The 18,531-nt window shown below is 47.3% G+C and overlaps 1 protein-coding gene across 4 annotated transcripts in view; it reads right to left on the bottom strand.

Moving 5' to 3' along the window:
- zcchc9 (zinc finger, CCHC domain containing 9) overlaps positions 1 to 9,111 on the bottom strand; it is a 30,451-nt gene extending 21,340 nt beyond the window's left edge. For 2 of the 4 annotated variants that reach the window (XM_069936372.1, XM_069936378.1), the window contains exons 1-2: positions 9,058 to 9,111; positions 1,237 to 1,633 (exon numbers count right to left, since the gene is read on the bottom strand). In XM_069936372.1, the coding sequence (XP_069792473.1) occupies positions 1,237 to 1,620 (384 nt within the window). In that variant the 5' untranslated portion in view covers positions 1,621 to 1,633; positions 9,058 to 9,111. Of the gene's footprint in view, positions 1 to 1,236; positions 1,634 to 7,790; positions 7,893 to 9,057 lie in introns of those variants that run through there. The other 2 variants (XM_069936376.1, XM_069936373.1) reach the window with 2 other exon arrangements.
- Between the last annotated feature and the right edge of the window lie 9,420 nt (positions 9,112 to 18,531).

The raw sequence follows: 18,531 nt of genomic DNA, 5'->3' as shown, positions 1-18,531 counted from the left end.
GTAAAGGGGATTGAGGGAGTTAATTGAAGAATATAAAATGCATAAAAGAGAACTTGTTAACAACAAAACTTGGCCAAAAAATATACTTGCGATGTAAATTAATCCCACAACATTCTATTAGCATATCAGGAGCAGGAGGGCAGCTAGGGAAGGAGTAGGTCCTCTTACAGACCAAAGGAAGTATTCACAAAGGATGTATTTAATGTTTGGAGCTAAGAACAAACAGCTGGAGAAACAGTGGGTCAGGTAACATTTATGGAGAGAGAGGAAATGCTGAGATTTCGAGTGAAGACCTTGGATCGGGACTGAGATTTGAGAAGGGAGATAACTCATACAAGCAAGAGGGATGAGAGGGTCAATGAAATTAGTGATGTGAAGAAAGGTGAAGGATGATGGGCAGATAAAGTTAGTCGGGGAGTGGGGTGGGGAAACAGACAGCTTGGTAATTGTTGGAAGCAGAGGAGAAGGCAGGCTTATCATCTACTTGCTCTAGTCTCACCCCTTTCACTCTCCTATTTATACTGGTTACCTTTCTTCTCCAATCACAGGATGGCAATGCAGGGTCAGTCAAGTCTATGCTGGCTCAGACAACAATCCCATTCCTCTACTAATTTTGTGCAAGGGAAACTATTGGAGGTTATTCATTTGATGTGCATGGACATCAGTCCTTACTTTCACACTTGAAGTGTTGCCTGAATGTAAAGGACAATCACCTCAATTTCCCCTTTAATCCAACTCTATGGAAACTTTGAGGAAAAGTCGATAGTATTTTGCCTTGGAAATATATTCCTTCAATAAGTTTCACACCTTTCAACCTAACAACCTAGTGGCAGTGCTTTCACCACATGCAATGCCATGGTTCAAGAAGGCATCTCATGTCTACCCTCCAGGAAGCTCCGCACTTCCTTGGATGAACAGAAACACTTCAATTTTTAATCTGATGTGGGAATAACTATTCTGTGAATGCTGTATTTACATTCTGAGTGCTTTTGTGTGTGCACACAGAGGTCTTGTTTGCAATGGGACATACCAATAAAGATCAGAATAAAAAGTCAATTGAATCATATTTATGAAATGTTAATTTTCCATCTTAATTCTTAAGTTGGAAGAAAATTTAGCCAGATTTGCACATTCACACATCATTTCGCTCATTGTTGTACAGGAGTGAATGACAATTCGGACAATATTCTTACTGCAGTCTTTAACCTTATTTTATGTTAACACTTAAAACATTACCATGGCATTTTTTTTCTGTGTTTGCCTTTTCAATCTTCTAGTCTCCCTTCTCTGGTCCTTTCTCACGTGATCTGTATCACTACTTATCTTTTCATTATCCACTGACAACAATTTTCCATTGTGGAGAATTTGACCCTTTTTTTCCAAGTAGTCCATAAATCCATTAACATCCTCATTCTGATATTCTTTTTTCTTGTTGTACCAGTCACTTTCCTTCATTTTACATTTTTGTGGCCTGTTTCCATGCTTGGATAACTTGCTTTTAACCCTTTTGTTGTTTCGTTGTGCCATACTTGGGCCACCATACTGCTTCATCTGACTCCATGGTGTTGCTTCTGAGAGTTTCTTTCCATGGATGTTATTAGCACGAGCCCAACGGGTCATTTTTTCTTTCTTTCTGTAATTTACAACATTTATATGAATCAAGTATACAACAAAAATCAATATTGTCTTAGTAATCATTAATGGTTTTGGGGAAAGTGAAACAAACACCTGAAATATACTGATTAAAATATAATGGAAACATCTACAAGACTGAGTACTCCTTTAATGCCTATTTGCTTGCTGACAAGAAATAATGGGAAGATTCAACAGGTTTGGCAGCAACTACAGTGAGAAACAAAGTTAATATTTCTATAAGTCTGGGAGTATAGAATGGTAATTTGGAGGAGATACGGAATTATTGGCATTTATTTCAGGCAAGCCAAGAAAACTGGATCTCAGGATTGAAACAAGATTATTTAACAAGTACTCATTCACCCAGAAATGAGTTTACGTACTTCTGTTTACTGATCAGTATCAACGACTTCCAGCTCCAGGATTAAAGACTTGAGATTTGCAATAGAAACTTTTACCAAACCGTGAGGATGGGTGGGCAAAGGAATGGGACAGATTGGAATGTCGATGTGATTTCAATGGTAGTTTCTTTCAAGGCAATATGCAAAACATATTTTGAATAAGTCTTCAAAGCAATCGGTTTCTGCAACATATCAAAGTGCAAAAGGCTATCATAGAATAAAATTTTGAGACCACTTAAAGTAGATAAAGTGAGAATGCTTTTGAGGGGGAATAAAGAAAACCAGGAGCCTGGGAGTTTCCTGGGAACTAATGACGCAAAGGCTTCTGGAAGCCGCATCATTTCCAGGAGTCACGTGACACAGGGATTGCGTGAATCTGGGATATTTTAAACGAATGTAAGAATGCCATTAAACTGTCAGCTCATCAACTTATAGTGTCCCTGGTGTTCTTTGTTGCTTCACCACTCACTACAGTGGTGATTCACCACATTGGTGACCTCAATATTTTGGACCTCACTATGGATGCACAGAATGCTATTATGCTCAAACTTCCAGTATTTTGGACCTGACAGCTGCAGATCTGGTTCAAGCAGACTAAGGCTGCGCCAGATCACTGCTATGTTGCAGTTCAGCTGGACCTTCACCATTGCTGATGTATCACAGCTACTCCTGGGAGCTGATTTTTTGCAACCACTCTGCCTTCTAGATCTCAAAAGTCGTTGCCTAGATAATTCAAAGACTTTTCTGTTCCTCGCCCTGCACCCCGCGGCGTTGCCCGCACCTCATCTTGACTCTGTGATGCTCTCAGACAATGAATACACCAGAATCCTCGTGGAATTCCCCAGCATTATTACTCCACAGTTCACAACAGCCCAACCAAAGCATGGAGTGCAGCACCACATCCTGACTCATGGATGTCCCCTGCATGCACGAGTACGCAGGCTGCCCTCTGGATAAACTATAGTTGGCTCAAGACAAATTCTGATGCATGGAGGAAATGGGGATTGTTCGCTGCTCCGACAGCCCTTGGGCATCACCATTGCATATGGTACCTAAGGCTTCTGGAGGGTGGAGACCTTGTGGGGACTATCGGTGTCTGAACAACATCACTACGGCAGATTGCTACCCGGATCTCCATAAACAAGATTTCTCTGCGATCCTTCACAGTGCTAAGATTTTCTCCAAAATCGACCTGGTGCATGGGTACCATCAGATCTCAGTTCACCCAGATGACATTCCTCAGACTTTTGAGTTATTTGAATTCTTCTGTATGCCCTTTGGTTTAACAAGCAGAGCCCAGACATTTCAACGCGTAATGGACAGAGTGACCCAGGGCATGGATTTCGTATTTGTTTATTTGGACGACATCCTTATCACCAGCCACTCACGGCAGCAGCACCGGCCCCATCTCCATCAACTATGTCAGCGGGATAGCGATTAACCTGGCCAAAAGCCAGTTTGGCCTCGCATCTATCAATTTCCTCGGTCACTGCATCAATCAGCATGGAGTGTTCCACTACCTTCTAAGGTCGAGGCCATCTGCAAATTTCCAAGACCCTCTATCATCAAGGGTCTGCAAGAGTTTGTTAGTATAATTAACTTTTACCATCATTTTGTGCCGGCTGCAGCCAAAGTTATGCAGCCGCTTTTAAAACTCTTGTCTGGATATGCCAAGGAAGTGAAGTGGGATGAAGATGCTGCAGCTGCATTCAGAATGCCAAAGGAGCGCTAGCAAGAGCCACTGTGCTGTGCACCCGAGGGATGACGTGCCAACGGCTCTGACAGTGGATGGGTCGGGCACTGCAGTAGGTAAGGTCTTGGAGCAGCTCATCAACAGCACCTGGAAGCCCCTAGCTTTCTTTTGTCATCATTTGAAACCACAGGAGCAGAAGAACAGTACTTTTGAAAGGGATACAGGATTTTTGCTATTTCCTAGAGGCCAGAGAGTTTGTGGTCTACACAGATCACAAGCCATTGACTTTCACCAAGACGCCAGATCAGTGGTCGTCACGACAACACTCCTACATTTCAGAGTTTTACAGCTACAATAAAGCACATCACGGGGAAGAGCAATCTATTCGCTGACACGTTATCCTGCTCTGCCATCGCTTTCCTCCTTTCGCCTGTTGCCAGATAGACTACACAGCTTTGGCAGAGCTCAGCAGGAAGATGAAGAGAAGCTGTGTATTACACGGCCATCTTGGGACTGAAATACCCTTTGGTCCAGCAAATGCCTCGCTACTTTGTGATGTATCCAACGGCCAATTGAGGCCCATTGTACCTGCTGCATGGCAACGTTCGGTTTCTGACGCTATACGCGGTTTGTCTCACCTTTTGCTTAGGATGGCAGCAAGTGTTATACTAATAGAGGGCTTTTATTAACAGACTCTCGGCCACCACTATACTGGTCAGTGGGAAAGCATCTCCATCTGTTATATCAGTAGGGTACATCATCTCTACAGCCATAGTCAATAGCAACCAACTCCATACATGAGAAGCAGTCAGTATAATACACCCCCCCATTACATCATCACATTCACCCCCCACAAAAATTGACCAATTTTAATAAAATATTATACTGACCAAAGCAAAACTGGAAAAGCAAGCAGGTTAAAAATTCCAGAGGTAAAGAGTTACAGTGGGATAATACAAAACCAGAATTAATTGGAACACATACCAGAAAACAGGTAACAGAGATAACAGTAAGTAGCCTTGGTAATTATGTCTATGACTAGAAATGGTCATAACATAGTCTCTGGGGAGGTTTAGAAATAGGAGTAGATCTGCTCAAAGGCACAGGTGGGAGCGGAGGTTTATCTCCTAACGAAGGACTTTTCGCACCAGCTGTGGAAGGGAGTGGAGAGCAGGAGGCAACATTCTCACGTGGAGAGTATTGTTCCTTGGGCAATGAATCAAGTAATTGATTTTCTCGTAGTGGGGAGGGCAGTGAGGGTGTCAGAATAGTGGAAGGGCTAGCAGGCTGCAGACCAGGTGAAGCCTGGTCTCTAAGGGAAACGGTGTCCTTTCTCCCATCAGGAAAAGCAACATGAGCATACTGCGGGTTAGCATGAAGCAGTTGAACACTGCTTTGTTGTCTAATTTGGTCAGATTTGTTGTCTAACATGTTTTCTTCACAAGACTTCTCCAGGCTCAGATAGCCAAGTCGATCCAATCTTCGATTTTTCTCGGACAAGTAAAAATACGTTGGTGAGTACTTTAATTGGTAGCTGCAAAAAGCAGTGTACAAATAGAGTGTAATGCCCCTGGCAGTATATCTTGCCAGCAGCTGGTGGGGAAACCTTTCGACTTCAGTGCAAAAGTGATAACTTTCCAGATTGTACCATTACCTGACCATTACCCTGCAAATTATAGCTTGTAGTACGACTAGTGGCGATTCCCCCTTCAAGAAAGTATTGCCTAAGTTCTGTACTCATGAAAGCTGACCCTCTGTCACTATGAATGAAGTTTGGATAACTGAAAATCATATCAATACATTTAATAACAGTACTAGCAGAAACATCAGGACATGGTATAGCGAAGGGAAAACAAAAGAATTCATCAATGATGTTAAGGAAGACATTCTTATTGTTTGAGGGTAGTGGTTCTTTAAAATCCAAGCTGGCGCGTTTGAAGGCTCTAGACGCCTTAATCAGTATAAAAGTGGGAGGTTTGTAATAGCGTGGTTTACACTCCGCACAGACTGGACACTTGCTAGTCAATTTTTTGATGTCTTCTAGTGAGTACAGCAAATTGTGGGACTTAATATAATGATAAAATCTAGTGACCCCTGGGTGATATAATTCATCATGAAGGCCTTTCAAATGGTCCTGCTGCAGACTTGCACAGGTCATGCGAGAAAGAGCATCTTGGGGGGGGGGGGGGTGTCATTGAATTTTCCAGGGCGATAGAGTATATCGTAATCATAAGTAGAAAGCTCAATTCATCAACGCATGATCTTATTGTTTTTAACCCTGCTCTTCAAGTTAGTGTTGAACATGCAGGCAACAGCTTTTTGATCAGTCAGTAACGTGAATTTCTTTCCAGCTAAAAAGTGACACCAATAGCAAATGGATTCTACAATGGCTCATGCTTCCTTTTCAATAGAGCATTGCCTGACCTCCAGCCCACGTAATGTCCGAGAGAAAAGGCTACAGGTCTACAATCGTGATCATTGAAGTCCTTGCCACATATAGTGACATTGTTCAGTTAAGGGTAGGTGGCTTGCAAGTTGTGAGCATCTACTAGCTTATCCATTTCTCTTCAGCCTCTACTCACAACGTAGCCCAGTATAGTCAGGCGTTTAGTGCAGTGTACACACCACAGCTGGTGTGGGGTGGGGTGTATTATACTGACAGCTTCTCATGTACAAAGTGGCTTGCTATTGGCTATGGCTGTAGAGATGCTCCATCCTGCTGGTGTAACAAATGGAGATGCTTTCCCACTGGCCAGTATAGTGGTGGCTAAGAGTCTGTTAATAAAAGCCCTGAATTAGTATAACACTTGCCTGGTCCATGTCTATGTCATATCAATTTTATTAAAGATCTGGGTCTCTGATTGCCAAAAAACAGAATCGCCACAAACCTCACCTAGAACAATGGAGTGGGCGAGAGAGTTCTGGTACAAGATTATAGAAAATATAAAGACCCTTGGGTGGTAGATGTAATCTTACAAAAATTGAGCCCCTGCTTATACTCTGTTCTCATGGGGGACAGATTGTGGAAGCAACACATTGACCAATTACGAGTATTAACTGAAGCTAAAGTCCATGAATTGCCTCATGGAGGAGGTGGAACCAGACGTGTCGTGGCCTGCCCCAACCATACCACCACTCAAGCCAAGTGGGGGTGGGGGGTTGCAGAGCCAAGGAGTCCAGTAACTGTGACACGCAGCCCAGAGGGCAGCAAAGACAGGCAGTCGCTGCCATCTCGACTGCCGACTATCTACGAGTCCCAAAGACCAGCACAGCAAACCATGCTAAGGTGGTCCGAAAGTGAAAGAAGACCACCTGACTGCTTTAAGGACTATGTGCCTTGATTATTATTAAAATACTTTCCCTTTTATAATTACTCATGAGATGTATTCTAATTCTCACTTGAAGCCCTGGAACTGATGTAATCTTATTAGTTCGAAGGGGCCCAGTCAGCATTTACTGTGGGTGGTGGGGAAGTGTTGGGTATAAGCCCAACCTCTGCTGGACATCATGACGCCCACACCATGATGTCACCCTTCCATATATAACCCTGTGTGTCAGTAGTCATGTTAGTCTAATAGAAGTAAAGGATGAGAAAGCATCATGTCTCCAAGTCTTAATTGTGTGAGTGCATACACAACAGTTAGTGTAATGGTTAGTGCAACACTATTACAGCATCAGCGACACTAATTTAAATCTGGTGCTGTCTGTTCTTCCCCCTGACCAATTTTACTTTGCTATTGGGACTCAGGTTTCCTCCCACCCTTTAAAACATTTGACGTTGGTAGATTAATCAGGTATAATTTGGTGGCAGGGATTTCATGAGCTGAAAAGGCCCTCTGCTGTGCTGTCTCTTTAAAATAAAATTAAAAATATATATTTATGATATGAGGATACTAAAAAGCATAGAAAAATTGGGAGGTCTTGGCAATTCACAAAATAAAGTTCCTGATGATAGTGGGATGCAAGTTGGTGAAGGCGAGCATGCAGGTACAGCAGGCAGTTAAAAAATCAAATGGTATGTTGACCTTCATATCAAGAGGGTTTGAGTATAGGAACAAGGATACCTTACTGCAGCTGTACAGTGAGACCCCACCTGGAGTATTGTGTGCAGTTTTGGTCACCTTATCTAAGGAAGGATGTTCTTGCAATGGAGGGAGTGCAGAGGCGATTCACCAGACTGATACCTGGAATGGCAGGAATGACTTATGAGGAAAGATTGCGCAAATTGGGATTGTACTCACTGGAGTTTAGAAGATTGAGAGGGGATCTCATAGAGACATATAAAATTCTGGCAGGACTGGACAGAATGGATGCAGATGGGATGTTTCCAATGATGGGAAAATCTAGAACCCGGGGCCATGGTTTGAGGATAATAGGCAAACCAATTAGGACCGAGATGAGGGGGAATTTCTTGACCCAGAGGGTGGTGAATCTGTGGAATTCATTGCCACAGAGGGCAGTGGAGGCAGGTTCATTAAATCTATTTAAGAGGGAATTAGATCTATTTCTTCAGTATAAGGGTATTAAAGGTTACGGAGAGAAGGTGGGGACAGGGTACTGAACTTTAAGATCAGCCATGATCTCGTTGAATGGCGGAGCAGGCTCGAAGGGTCGAAACATCTTCTATGTTTCTATGTTTAAAACAATATTCAACTTTAATGCATGTAGTAGAGAATATTGGAGCGAGAATCTCATGTGGAAGTGTTAGGTTGCAATGAACAGAGTCTGGAATTCTGCTCACTCCATCAGACAGGATGAGAAACCACTTTAAAGGGTGCAGGAGATTTACAAGGAAGCTGTCAGTTAGTGAATTGTGGACCGCCTGGTTAAAATGGTGATGTTTTCTTTGAAACAAAGGAGAGTAAGTGAACAGCAACATTAATTTCTCTTGGCACTGGCTTTGATAAACAGCACATAACAATAGCAACAGGTCAGTGGACATTTAACAACTGCTGTTCAAAGAGCTGAAGAATCAGAATCACCAAGGAAACAGTCCGAGTTCTAAGGAGGAGAATCGGTCCATTTTAGGCCTTCAATTACACCGTAACTTTTCCCATTGTTAATATTCTCGACTCGGATTCGGAGATAATTAGGAGAAAATGCTCTGAAGACATTATTCCGGCGGACCCTTTCAGCACCACAACCTCAATGCAACATGTGTCAGGGCACGACGTTCGGGGGAAGCGTGGAGGGACGGATCGACTTGGCCGGCAGTGGAAGATTCTCAACCTCCAAGATGTACGCGGTTGGGAGGTTAATTTAGTGCCATTGGACGGAGTTTCGTGAGTTAGGATGGCCTGATACCGTGCAAATGAACGAGCCGCGCCATACCTCTTCCAGTTGCCTCCTTACTTCCGGTGTTGCATTCTAGAGGGTCCGGCCGCTTCCTGGGCAGCAGATGGGTTCCGAGCTCGGGAAGAATGAAAGCGCTGCAATGGCTGGGAATGATCCCAAGTTTAAAAACTTTAAAAAAAAACTTTGGGCTCTAAAAGGCAATTGTACCAAGTCCAGAGAATAATGTCAACAAAAAAAAAGCCAGTAGATAAAGGACAGGGAATAATTCCCCACCCCACCTACCCCACCACACTCCTCATCAACCCACCACCACCCTACTTGACCCCCAACTCTTCACCAACCCACCCCCTCGCCAACCCACCCCCTCGCCAACCCACCCCCTCGCCAACCCACCCCCTCGCCAACCCACCCCCTCGCCAACCCACCCCCTCGCCAACCCACCCCCTCGCCAACCCACCCCCTCGCCAACCCACCCCCTCGCCAACCCACCCCCTCGCCAACCCACCCCCTCGCCAACCCACCCCCTCGCCAACCCACCCCCTCGCCAACCCACCCCCTCGCCAACCCACCCCCTCGCCAACCCACCCCCTCGCCAACCCACCCCCTCGCCAACCCACCCCCTCGCCAACCCACCCCCTCGCCAACCCACCCCCTCGCCAACCCACCCCCTCGCCAACCCACCCCCTCGCCAACCCACCCCCCTCGCCACCCTCCACACCACCCTCCACCCCCTCACCAACCCACTCCACCACTCTCCCCACCAGCCCACTCCCTCACTAGCCCACCTCCCACCACCCCCTCACCACCCCACTCTCCCTCCACCCCCTCACCAACCCTCCACCCCCTCACCAACCCTCCACCCCCTCACCAACCCTCCACCCCCTCACCAACCCTCCACCCCCTCACCAACCCTCCACCCCCTCACCAACCCTCCACCCCCTCACCAACCCTCCACCCCCTCACCAACCCTCCACCCCCTCACCAACCCTCCACCCCCTCACCAACCCTCCACCCCCTCACCAACCCTCCACCCCCTCACCAACCCTCCACCCCCTCACCAACCCTCCACCCCCTCACCAACCCTCCACCCCCTCACCAACCCTCCACCCCCTCACCAACCCTCCACCCCCTCACCAACCCTCCACCCCCTCACCAACCCTCCACCCCCTCACCAACCCTCCACCCCCTCACCAACCCTCCACCCCCTCACCAACCCTCCACCCCCTCACCAACCCTCCACCCCCTCACCAACCCTCCACCCCCTCACCAACCCTCCACCCCCTCACCAACCCTCCACCCCCTCACCAACCCTCCACCCCCTCACCAACCCTCCACCCCCTCACCAACCCTCCACCCCAACTCTTCACTGACTCACCATCCTCCACACCAACCCACTCCCTCACCAACCCTCCACTACCATGGTACCTGTCGTGCACAGGAGTTTGAATGAGGTGGATGAGCATTGTGTGAGGTCTTCACATCCCAGTTCTGTTAGTTTCTACAGTCCATAATATACATTGTTATAAATGATTAATTACACAGGACTTGCAAAATGGTGGGATAGTGAAAAAACATACCACCTTTCATAATGAAGTCGTTGATGTAGTGCGCTGTTAGCCAGAATCAGATACACGCAAGCTTTCATCCACAGAGCCAGGCTGGCTGTAGCAGCTACAACTCTTCAGGAGGCCGGCGCAGGCTTATATCCCAGAGGGTGATTGACACCCGACTGGGTGGGGCTTGATCCATTCAGGCTGACTGATTGACAGCCGGCCAGGTGTTGTCCTGTCCCCTTACACTCCTGCAGGTACAGAGGTTTCCCCCTGCATTAGGCCGGCGGTACATTCCTGCAGGTACAGGGGTTGCCCCCTGCAGTAGGGTGGTGGTACACTCCTGCAGTTACAGAGGTTCCCCCCTGCAGTAGGCCGGCGGTGTACCACCACAGTTGGGAACATAAACTGACGACATGCTTTGTTGGAACCTCTCCGTTGATTTTGAGATGGAAGATTGAATAGTTGTTCAATCCCAGACTTTCTTTGGCTTGGCTTCGCAGACGAAGATTTATGGAGGGGTAAATGTCCACGTCAGCTGCAGGCTCGTTTGTGGCTGACAAGTCCAATGCGGGACAGGCAGACATGGTTGCAGCGGTTGCAGGGGAAAATTGGTTGGTTGGGGTTGGGTGTTGGGTTTTTCCTCCTTTATCTTTTGTCAGTGAGGTGGGCTCTGTGGTCTTCTTCAAAGGAGGTTGCTGCCCACCGAACTGTGAGGCACCAAGATGCACGGTTTGAGGCGACATCAGTCCACTGGCGGTGGTCAATGTGGCAAGCACCAAGAGATTTCTTTAGGCAGTCCTTGTACCTTTTCTTTGGTGCACCTCTGTCACAGTGGCCAGTGGAGAGCTTGCCACATAACACGATCTTGGGAAGGCGATGGACCTCCATTCTGGACACATGACCTGCCCAGCGCAGTTGGATCTTCAGCAGCGTGGATTCGATGCTGTCGACCTCTGCCATCTCGAGTACTTCAATGTTAGGGATGAAGTCGCTCCAATGAATGTTGAGGATGGAGCGGAGACAACGCTGGTGGAAGCATTCTAGGAGCCGTAGGTGAGGCCGGTAGAGGACCCATGATTGTGCTGCTTTGGATACCTACCTCCCATCCATCCATCCATGGCCCATCCCTTCGCAAGCGAAGTTTAACACGGTGCCTTGTAGCCTTTCAGCTTTAGGCACTGTGTGCCGGGACAAGGACTTGGAAGCGAGTGCTTGCCCAGGACAAACTCCTCCGTCTGGATCCCATGCCACTGAGCCTGGTGGAGTGCGAGGCACGACAGCCAGAGTGATGCGAGATTCCCCCACAGTGGTCTGTTTCAAGGCCATGCTCGCTGGCCGTTGTCCTTACGGATCCTTTGCCCAGTGAGTTTGCTGCTGCAGACCGCTATGGAAACTGTTTCCCATCCTCTGTCTCAGCTGCCAGCCCCTGATGCCAGGCTGACATGTGTTATTTGCCCATAGCTGGTGCCCTTTCCAGGTACTGACAGCTGGGTGAGCTGAGGCCGGGTATTTAAAGTCAGAGTTACCTTCTCCTAGCCTTTCCTTGAAGATGCAAAACCTGCAAGGCAGCAGGTGATTTGAATTCAGAGTTTACAGTCTCTTAACCTTTGCCTAAAGAGGCTTTGCCACAAGGCAACATGTGGACACCTACCTAGAGGACAAATATCAAGGATGAAAGAGTGCAGAGAAGATTTACAAGAATGTTGATGGAACTCGAGGAGTTATAAGGAAAAGTTGAATAGTTTAGAACTTTATTACCTGGAGTATTAGAGAATGAGAGGAGATTTGGTAGAAGGGTATAGATAGAGTAAATGCAAGCAGGCTTTTTCTACTGAGGTTTGGTGAGATGTGAACTAGAAGGCTGGGTTAAGGATGAAAGGTGAAATGTTTAAGGGGTACATTATGGGGAACCTTCACTCAGGGTGGTGAGAGTGTTGAATGAACTGCAGTGGAGTTGGTGGGTGCAGGTTTCATTTCAACATTTAAGAGAAATTTGGAGAGGTACATGGATAGGAGAGGTAAAGAAGGCCATAGCCTTAATCTAGACAGATTAATAGTTTGGCATGGACAAGATGGGTGGAAAGTCACTCTCTATCACCATCCTCCTCTCTCTGACTGGTAGAACTTGTCTTCACTTTAAACAAATTCTCCTTTAACTTGTCTCACTTCCTCCAAATCAAAGGACCCGGCTGCCTGTTTTTAGACTTTGTGGAGCAATTCCAGCCACAAGCTTACACAATTACTACACTGAGCTGCCTCATGCTTGCCAATTTCATTCGCTTCACAGCAAACTTCCACCTTGATCTCAAACTCACCTGGTCCATCTCTGACCACACCCTCCCCTTCCTGGATCTCTCTGTCTCCATCTCGAGAGACAAAGTTTCCACTGACATATATTACAAACCCACTAACTCCCATAACTGCCTTGACTATACTTCTCACACCCTGTCCCCTACAAGGATTCTATCCCCTTCTCTCAATTTCTCCATCTCCGCCGCATCTTTTCCCAAGATGAGGTCTTCCAGTTTGTAGTGTGAATAAAAGCTTTCATGACTGGAGGGAGAACAAATGCTTTTATTAGTTTATAACAATGGGTAGGGACTCACAGTAGTCTTCAGAAGGGTTCTGGGTTTAGGCGGAAAACCAGGGTTATATGTGAGCAGATGGAGACGGGGCCGGGAGGCAGGGCCAGCCATCAGCACAAAACACTACCAGTGAATCCCAGTTCACTGTATTCACCCCTTCCAATAGAATTTAGGGTCTGTGAATGAAGACAGAGAACATGGGTTCAGAAAAAAAAGGTTGAAAAATATACAGTTATTTACAAATTTACAGATTTAAGTAGTCCGAGGGTCTGGAGATCCTGGTGGAGTGCCTTAGCACTAGGGGGCTTTGGTCTCCTGGTCCCCTTTTGAGGGAGGAGAGGCAGGCTGGGTCTCCAGTTCAAAGGTGGAGGTGGATGCACTTTCCTCCTGAACTGGATACCCCGAGGCTCTAACTGGGGCTGGTGAGAATGAGCTCCATGGCTCGCAGGGCACCTGAGGCAATGGACCCTCTGTTCTGGCGGGTTCCAGGTCCCTGATGAAGTTTGTGTCCTCCCTGCCATCCGGGTACTCCACATAGGTGTAAGTAGGATTGGCATGGAGCAGTTACACCCTTTCCACCAGGGGGTTGACCTTGCTACCTTGCTTCTCCTCATGTGCTTCCTGAGAAGTACTGGGTCAGGAGTGGTGAGCCTTTTTGAGAGTGTAGTTTCTGATGCTGACCTTCTTTCAAAATTGAATAGGAGCTCATGAGAAATCATGTTGGTTGAGGTACATAGTAGTGACCAGATGGAATGGAGTGCCATAGTGAGGACTTCCTGCCAGCATGAGTCTGTAAGGCCTCTTGACTTCAGGGCCAGCTTGACATTCTTCCAGACCATGGCATTCTCACTTTCAACCAGCCCATTCCCCCAGGGGTTGTAGATAGTAGTTCTGCTGGATGTGATGCCCCTTGTCAGCAGGTACTGACGTAGCTCATAAAGGATGAGCCCTGGTTGCTATGAATATAGCTGGGATACCCAAAAGGGGCAAAAATGGAGTTTAGGTCCTTTATGACTGACAAAGTGGATGTGTCTGGACATGGAATTATGAACGGGAAGCAGGAGTACTCGTCAATGATAGAGAGAACAAGGTGTTCCCATTCGTGAAGGGGAGAGGTTCCTTAAAATCTACACTGAGCCATTAGAAGGGCCTGGATGACTTGATCAGGTGTGCCTTTGCGGAGCAGTAGAAGTGAGGCTTGCACTCCGTGCAAACCTGGCAAGATTTGGCCATTTCTCTGACGTCTTCCATGGAGTAGGGCAGATTGCGTGCCTTGACAAAATGAGTCATGCGGGTGACCCCTGAATGGCAGAGCTGTTGGCCGGTGTGTGCAGAGGCACAGCTTCCTCTGGATAAGATATCTGGAGGGTCATTAAGGGCTCTTGGCTGATAGGCAATGTTATAATTGTAGGCGGAGAGCTCGATCCTCCACCTAGCAATCTTGTCATTCTTGATTTTTCCTCTCTTGACATTATTGAACATGAATGCAACTGAGTGCTGGTCAATGAGGAGTGTAAATCTTCTACCAGCCAGGTAGTGTCTCCAGTGCCTTGAGCTTCCTTTTTAACCAATGGGTTCCGGAGTTCGTGGCCTTGTAATGTCCTTGGAAAAAAATGCAACTGGCCTTCCCACCTGGTTGAGGGTTGTGACCAGGGCTACATCCAAACCGTTGCTTTCCACTTGGAAGGGTACATTCTTGTCCACTCTGTGCATGGCTGCTTTCGTAGTGTGGTTCTGGAGGTAGTTAAAAGCCGTTTGGGCTTCAGCTGAGATGGGGAAAAGGTTGGCTTTTTTAAGAGAGAGCGAACCTTATCAACGTACTGAGGGATCTACTGGGCGTAATATGAGAAAAACCCCAGGCATCTCCTTAAAGCCTTCGTGGTTCTGGGAATGGGGAACTCTAACAGGGAGCGCATCCTATCGGGATCAGGGCCATTCTCCAAAGATAGCCAGCCATTTAGTCCTGAATGCGCACTTGTCAGAGTTATGTGAGATTCAGGGCCTTAGCCATGTGGAGAAAACTCTGAAGTTGGCGTCATGGTCTTCCAAGGTGTGGCTATAGAGGGTGATGTTATCAAGGTAGGGGAAGGTAGCCTTCAACCCATACTCGTCCACCATTCTGTCCATCTGCCTCTGGAAGATAGAAACCCTATTAGTGATACCAAAAGGTACCCTCTGGAATTAATAGACGACAGTTAGCCTCAAATGCCGTATATGGATGGTCCTTGGAATGGATTGGCAGCTGGTGATAAGCAGCTTTTAGGTCGACGGTTGAATGGACCCGATACTGCCCAATATCACTCACTCACCATGTCCGAAATTCGAGGGAGGGGTATGCGTCCAAGAGTGTAAACTGATTAATAGTTTGGGTATAGTCAATTACTAGCCTGGACTTGTTTTCTCTTTTTTACCACTACCACTTGCGCTCTCCACTGACTGGTGTTAGGTTCGACGATACCTTCGTTGAGCAGACATGTCTCAGACTTTATAAAATCTTGGTCTGCTGTACTGTACCTCCTGCTCTTGGTAGCAATAGTTTTGCAGTCTGAGGATAGATTCGGGAAGGGGGAGGGGGGTCGATATTCATTGTGGAGAGGCTGCATGTGGGTTCTGATTTTTAGGAGACCTCCGTTCTGAACCGTAAAAAGGGGGATGGGGACCAAAATACTCCAAGGGCAAGCTTTTAAGGTGACAAAGTAAGTCCAGACCCAACAACACCGGAGCACACAATTCATCAAAATTTACAGAATTTACCCCCACCCCCTTCAAACAGCAGATGTACTATACAATGCTGTTGAACACATGTAGAATGAGAATGAGACATGAGAAATATGCGATAATTGGAAGGATACATCTTCAGGTTGTATTTTTGTACAGTCTGTGAGTCTACGAAGATTTCAGTAGAGCCCGTGTCAATTAAGCAATTAGTGGAATGTCCAATTACCTTCACAGTCACTATGTAGTTGCTGAGCTGGTGAAGTCTGTCCTGATTGAGGCTAGGCCCCTGGAGACTCAATGCTCCTCACTTGAGTGGTCCCCACTCTCCTGGGCTGCCCTGCTTGGGTAAGATGGCATCGACCTTGTGGTGTGGCAAGATGGCCGCCCTCCTTCCTCCTCCGATGATGATGGCCCAGAGTTTGAATTCAGGTTACGGCAAGATGGTCGCTGAGGCTTTTTGTGCCATTTCCTCACTGCCACCCAACCCCCCCCCACCCCCCACCCCGTCGGCATATCGAGCAGCAAGTGGGTTTGGGTAAATTCAGGGCAGACAGTTTCAGGCTGGAATCGGATCCAGGAATGGTGCAGACCATGGACTTCCCCTCGCGCAGCAACCCCTCACCCAATGCCCCTTCTTGCCACAGCTGGAACGCAGTCTTTTAAAGGGCAACGAGATCAAAGATGCTGGCGCTTTCTGGAGGGAAAGCACTCCCTAGCATGGAAAGCGGCAGCCATTAGGGTAGGGGTAACGGAAGCAGCTGGTCCGTGGAAAGTGTCATCTGGGTGAGTGAGCTCGCTGGCTTTGAGGTCGCTGTTCTTGAGTTTGGCCTGTTCCAGCAATTTGGCCAGCTCGATGTGGCTAGCCAGGTCCTACTTTTTTGACTTGAGCAGTTGCTACCTCATGTACCTCAAACGGACCCCCGCGACCAGATGTCCCTGATCTGTTCTTCCTCACGAATGCGGCCTGTAGCCACTTTGTACCTACACTTCTTGGCAAGCGTCCACAGATCCAACAGATAGTCATTGATGGTCTCTCCTGGCCGCTGGAGACATAGTGCGAATTGGTGCCTCGCTAGGACGTTGTTTTGCGACTTCAGGTACCTAGCCTTCAACACCTCGATAGCAGCATCATACATAGAGCAGTCCCTTGATGACTGCATACCCCTTCGTTCCTACCCTCGAAACAAGTGCGGACCTCCTGAGTTCATTGGTGTGGAAGACATCTCTGGACGCATTCAGGTTGGTCTGGAAGCAATCTAGCCAGTATTTGAACTCCTCAGCCGTGTTGGGGACAGAGAGTCGATCAGAGGCATGCCTGGCTTGAATAGCGCTTGCATTGTTGGGGAATAAGCTAATAAAATTGTAGCGTGAATAAAAGCTCTCACGACTGGAGGGAGAACAAACGGTTTTATTTATAACAATGGGTAGTTTCACCGTAGTCTTCAGAAGGGTTCTAGGGTTAGGCAGGAAACTAGGGTTATAGGTGAACAGATGGGGTGGAGCCAAGAGGCGAGGCCAGCCATCAGCACAACACATGGCCAGTGAATCCTGGTTCACTGCACAGTCTAGATCTTCAGCAATAGCTGCCTTTTTCCACTAATGTGGCTTCCCTTCCACCACTATCAACTCAGCCCTCACCCACATCTCCTCTATTTCCTGCTCATCTGCCCTGGCCTCCTCTGCCCTCAGATGCAACAAACATAGAATCCCCCTTGTCCTCACCTACCAGCCCACCAGCCTCCACATCCAACACATTATCCTCTAAAATTTCTGCCACTTATAACAGGGTCCTACTACCAGACACATCTTCCCCTTCCCCTCTCTGCCTTCTGTAGGGACCGTTCCCTCTGTGACTCCCTCGTGCATTCATCCCTCCAGACCAATCACCCCTGGAACCTTTCCCTGTGGCTCACTTGCACCAAAACCTCCTCCCTCACCTTGGTCCAGGGCCCCAAAAAGGCCTTTCAAGTGAAGCAACACTTCATTTGTGTATCCGCAGAACTGATTTTCTGCATCCGGTGCTCCCTTTGTGTCCTTCTCTACATCGGAGAAATTGGGTGCAGATTGGGAGATCACTTCACTGAGTACCTTCGCTCTGTCCCCATTAGTGACAGCAACCTCTCAATAGCCAAACATTTCAGTTCTGTGTCACACTCCCATACTCCTGTCTATCCAAGGCCTTATGTACTGTCCCACCAAGACCACCTGCAAATTGAAGGAACAGCAGCTGATTTTTTTGTCTGGACACTCTCCAGCCAGATGGTATTAACAACAACTTGTCTGGTTTCTGCTTATCTGCTCGCCTCTTCCCCTTTCCAGTTTTCCTCTCTCCCTTCCTCCTCCCTTCACCTAGCTATCCCTCTTCCCCTAGCTATCCCTCTTCCCCTCGATCACTGCTGTCCCCTCCCTCCTTTCTCTACCTATCCCCTCCTGCTTTTGCGACCACGCCTCCCCTTCCTTTTGATCGGATGCCTGTCCTTGTTGAAGGGCTCAAGCCCGAAACATCGGCTATGTATTTTTATCTTTGCTATATAAAGGACACTGTTTGACCAGCTGAGTTTCTCCAGCATTTTATTTTTACTTCAACCAAGGTGTCTACAGATTTTCATGCTTTAGTTCTGCTTCTATGCTGTAGTGTTTGATGATTCATTAAT

The sequence above is a fragment of the Narcine bancroftii genome, chromosome 1 (genome assembly GCF_036971445.1).
Source record: "Narcine bancroftii isolate sNarBan1 chromosome 1, sNarBan1.hap1, whole genome shotgun sequence".
In the NCBI taxonomy this organism is placed as follows: domain Eukaryota; kingdom Metazoa; phylum Chordata; class Chondrichthyes; order Torpediniformes; family Narcinidae; genus Narcine; species Narcine bancroftii.
This window is presented reverse-complemented; position numbering and strand designations above follow the sequence as displayed.